Raw genomic sequence first — 4,621 nt, forward strand, 5'->3', positions numbered from 1 at the left:
ATGAAGGGTGCACAGGGGCAGAAGGGAGTCTGACCCCGCAGGGAGATCCAGGAGCGCCCACTCATCCTGAAGGCTGAGGAAGGGCTGGGGGCCAGGGAGAGAGGTATGGGGGCTTTCCAAAGGGGAGGTCATGGTAGCAGACACAGCAGCGACATGGGAGGGCCAAGTGGCAGGGTGCAGGAGTGGGGGGTAAAGCCTCAGAGCCTGGCTGGCCAGGGACAGGCTCTGTGCTCACTGCTGCCCCTGCCCAGGGGCCCCTGTGACAATCCCCTATCAGGTATATTTCATGCGGAAACTGTGGCTCAACGTGGCCCCTGGGAAAGATGTGAAGGCAGACACCATCCTTCATTACCACCAGGTACCGGGCTGCCCCTCCTGGGGGTGTCGGGGCCACTCTTGCTCAGTCACACCTGCCCTCAGAGTGGGGCATGGCCTCTTTGCCCAGGGCCACCCACCTCCCGCCCAGGGCCTCGTGGTCGGTCAGGGTTCTGGAGCCAGGAGCAGATGGAGAGCACTGCCTGGGGCAGCGGCACCTGCAGACAGTGGCTGTACCCTCACCTGCAACATGCCTACCGGCGAGGGGAGGACCCAGAGGGTCCCGCGCCTGCCAAGTGCTAGGCCTTGCCCCGAAGCGGTAGAGCAGGCCCGGCTCTCCAGCGAGGCGCTCAGCCATCTTCCCTCTGCTGGAAACCTAACCCTGAGGACCTTATCTCTCTGCAGGCTCCGTTTCCTACATTCTACTGGGCTACCACCTGAGCGCAAAGCTGGGGGTGGCAGGAGCCTAAACTCCAGCTTTTCCTTCACCCAGGAGCTGCCCAAGTACCTGCGTGGGTTCCACAAGTGTTCCAGGGAGGATGCCATCCACCTGGCCGGCCTAATCTTCAAGGCCAGGTTTGGTGATGACCGGCCCCAGCTAGCCAGCATCCCCAAGATCCTGCGGGAACTCGTGCCTGAGAACCTCACGCGCCTAATGTCCCCAGAGGAATGGAAGAAGGTCCTTGTTGGGGGCTGGGGAGGGGGCCCTTGGCTGCTGCCCCTGTAGGGGTCCTGCCCACGTGTGGCTGTGGGAGGGTGGACTGGGTCTGCCACCCCCGGCCTCGGGCAGCGGCTTTTGTTCTGGCTGGGGCCGCAGAGCCTCGGGTGGTGGGCCAGCCAAGCTGTGGTCTCCACTGAGACCTCACTGGTCCTGGATTCCCCTAGAACATCCTCCTGGCCTGCAACAAGCACAAGGACAAGACGGTGGAGGAGGCCAAGGTGGCCTTCCTGAAGTGGATCTGCCGGTGGCCCACCTTTGGGTCTGCCTTCTTTGAGGTGAAGGTAGGTGGCACCCCAGACCCGCTGTCCTGGCCAAGCAGGCCCCACACAGCTCTGGCCCCGGCAGCCTGAGCTTCTCCTGCAGACAGGCCACAGGGAGGGCCACAGCCAGGTCTGGGAGGGCACGTATGCGTGGCTGCGTCTCAGGGAGGGGCTGTGATCCCCGTGACACCCTCCCTCCACAGCAAACCTCGGAGCCCTCCCACCCGGACATCATCCTCATCGCCATCAACCGGCACGGGGTCCTGCTCATCCACCCCAAGACCAAGGTAGCAGAGGGTCCTGGCAGGACCGGGGGGGGGCCCCGTGCAGGGGGGCTGGGTGCCCGTCCTCCTACACGTCGGCCCTGGGCTCTAGAGGATCCGGGGCAGCAATGCAGCCCCGGGGCCCCTCAGACCTCCTGGGCTTGGGCTGGCTCTGACCCACCCGCCTGCTGTGGCCACAGGACCTGCTCACCACCTACCCCTTCAACAAGATCGCCAGCTGGAGCAGCGGTAGCACCTACTTCCACATGGTGCTGGGGGGGCTGGGCCGGGGCAGCCGCCTGCTGTGTGAGACCTCTCTGGTGAGCTCCAGGCCTGAGGGGCCTTCCAAGTGCCCCAGGTCCCTTTTCCTAGCCCAGACACAAAGCGCCCAGAGGCTCTGGACACTAGGTTTCCCTCAGCCTGACCCCTGATGCCACCGGGTGAGTTGCTCATGGGAGGGCCCGGCTCCCACGCCTGGCAGGGACAGGCCAGGCTGGGCTGGTGGAGGACTCGATGGAGGTGCAGTGCGAGGAGGGCTGGGCATGTCACTCGGGGGCATCAAGGCCTGGCAGGGGCCTTTGTGGTCCCAGGAGGGATGAGTACTCAGGGCCCAGACACAGTCCTGCTTCTCTCTTTACCACGTCTGCCTGGGGTGTCACTGAGGCAGCTGGGCCCCCTAAGCCCTGGTCCATGCCCTGCCTAACTATAACCCACCTTTCCTTAACGCAGGGCTACAAGATGGATGACCTGCTGACCTCATATGTGCAGCAGCTGATAAGCGCCGTGAACCGGCAGCGGGCCCCCCGCGGCTCAGTCCCAAGCCACCCGTAGCAGCAGGGTCCTCTGGCCCACTCAGCCGCCCTCCCCAGTCAGGGGTCATTGTGGGGCTTACCCAGGGCCCTCCTCTGGGCCTGAGGCCTGCCCTCTCCCCAGAACACCCCCTCCCACCCTTTGGCACCCCAATGGGTCCCTCCCCTGGGTGCTGACTATGAGGGGCAAAGACAGGAGCCCAGGGCAGCACTGGGAGTGGTAGGCCTCCCAGCTGATGGGTGGATGATGGAGAGGACCCCCCTAGAAATGTTCAATAAACGTTCATGGAGCACTGGGGTGTGTGTGTCGATGAGAGAAGAGGGTTGCGGGTTAGATGGGCAGGAGATCCAGGAGGTGCTGGCCAGGAAAAGTTCCTTCTGCAAAAAGCAAAAAGCACTATGATCCCCTCAGGGACAAGGGAGGACAGCTTCATCCTCAGAGAATGACTTCCTTCATGTCTCACCCTTCTTTCCACTTCCTTCCCTTCCTGCTTCTCAGACTCCCTATGGGCCTTTGGCACACCTCTCCCCCGTCCCCAGCAGGACTCTGAGCACGGGAGGCTGCCGGGGGTTCTGCTGGAGGAGCTGTGGGCCCCTCTGCCCACACACAGGGCGGACCTGCATGCAGGGCTGTGGAGCCTGGGCTCGCCCTGGACCGCCCCAGCTGGCCTGTCCCCCAACTCCACCCACGGGGCCAGCCCTCAAGGACTGAGGGTCTCTGCTGAGCTTGTCTCCAGGCTCCGTTGCAGCCTGGCCCTGGGATGCCTGTCCAGTCTGGTCTTTGTCTTTCTCTCACTGAGGTAGCACGTCCACCCTGATGCCACAAACCACACAGGCCCTGCGGTGGTGTAAAGAAGCCTTCATTCATTGTGCGAGTGTAACATCCTTCCTGGAGGGCAGGAACGAACCACCCACTGGGGCCCACTGCCTCCTGGCTCCAGACTGCACCCAGGGAGTCAGCATGTGCCCCAGAGGCGGGGTGCGCCAGGCCCCTCCAGCTGCTGTGTGGGGTGAAGTGCAGGATGTGCCAGCCTGGTCTGGGTCCTGGGATCCTCCTTGACTGAGTGAGCACGTGGTGGGGATAGGACAGTTGGATAGGACAGTTTACCGGAGGGCCCTCACCCACGTGGCCTAGGGCCCAGGGCGGCTGCCCGGCTGGGGGCTCCATCTGTGCCACGAGGGGCGGAGGCTGGCCACGCTGCCAGGAGGCCTCCTGCAGGGATGGGACAGGACAGGCCAGGGCAGGGCAGGCTGAGTCAGGTGGCACCGGCCCCTATCTGTTCCTGGCCCTGGAGGACCTTGGGCCGAAACTGCGGATGTGGGCCTGTCACACGTTCACTACACCCAGGCCCCTGCCCCATGGCCTCGTGGGAGGAGGAAGAGAAGGGATGCTCGAAGGTGGCGGGGAGGAGGAGGGATGCTGAGCACAGAGACAGGAGCGAGATGCCGCAGGTTCAGGGAGCCCAAGTGCAGAGTGAAGCCTCAGGCAGCAGAGGAGCACCCAGCAGGAAGCAGCCAGGTGGGCGGGCCTCTCAGGCAGGGTGGAGGCCCGAGGACTTGGGCTGAGCCCTGCGGGCTGCCAGCTCTGATAGCTTCTTGAGCCGCTTCTTCAGCTCCAGCGGGAACTTCTCGTAGCACCTCTTACACACGGGCTTCATGTCGAACTCCACAAACTTGTTCCTGGGGAGGACGGGCAGTGGTCAGGAGGGGTGGGGTCTCCTCTGGGCCCGGAGCAGGCCGCCTCCCACACAGCAGCCTGTCCCCCGCCCTGGGCGTGACTTTGTGGCCAGAGGTCACGGTAGACCTCTGGAGGTAGGAGATGGGCCTCCAGGCCTCCCTTTCTGCCCAGAGACTTTTCTTGAATGCTGACACTCCAGAACCTTCCCTGCTGTCCTGGGAAACCAGGCTCCAGCTCCAGCTGTCCTGCCCCTTTCATTCTCCGAGGAGGTCTGCTTCCTTTGGCTCTGAGCGTGCTGCTCCGGGCTCTTCCTTCCCCAAAGTTCAGTGTGACTCTTCTTCCCACTGGGCCCTGAGGGTCCCTGGACCTCCCTGCTCGGGGTGGGGGCTGCCCCTGTGCCCACTGCATCCCCAGGGGCCGATGTCAGTGGGCGTTCAGGGTAAGGCCCAATGAAGGGGAGAAACCACGGAAAGCCAACTCCAACAGGAGACCCCAGCAGGCTCCAGGAGCGGGAAGGGGAGGAGAGGGGTGCTGTGTGGGTCTCCGCTGTGTGGCTCCTTTCCCGCCCGGGGGCA

The 4,621-nt window shown here is 64.0% G+C and overlaps 2 protein-coding genes across 2 annotated transcripts in view; one reads left to right on the forward strand and one right to left on the reverse strand.

The window, feature by feature from the left end:
* The window catches only part of MYO7B (myosin VIIB), an 80,987-nt gene extending 77,864 nt beyond the window's left edge, over positions 1-3,123 (forward strand). The window contains 6 exon segments of the mRNA XM_010837957.1: positions 252-358; positions 809-994; positions 1,201-1,317; positions 1,500-1,583; positions 1,760-1,879; positions 2,289-3,123. Coding sequence (XP_010836259.1) covers positions 252-358; positions 809-994; positions 1,201-1,317; positions 1,500-1,583; positions 1,760-1,879; positions 2,289-2,390 — 716 coding nt within the window. The 3' untranslated portion in view covers positions 2,391-3,123.
* An 87-nt stretch (positions 3,124-3,210) lies between these two features.
* Positions 3,211-4,621, reverse strand: part of LIMS2 (LIM and senescent cell antigen-like domains 2) — a 24,786-nt gene continuing 23,375 nt past the window's right edge. The window contains exon 8 of the mRNA XM_010837958.1: positions 3,211-4,068. Within this exon, the coding sequence (XP_010836260.1) occupies positions 3,901-4,068 (168 nt within the window). The 3' untranslated portion in view covers positions 3,211-3,900. The remainder of the gene's footprint in view (positions 4,069-4,621) is intronic.

This window comes from Bison bison, unplaced genomic scaffold, assembly GCF_000754665.1.
Source record: "Bison bison bison isolate TAMUID 2011002044 unplaced genomic scaffold, Bison_UMD1.0 scf7180017864088, whole genome shotgun sequence".
NCBI classification, from domain to species: Eukaryota; Metazoa; Chordata; class Mammalia; order Artiodactyla; family Bovidae; genus Bison; species Bison bison.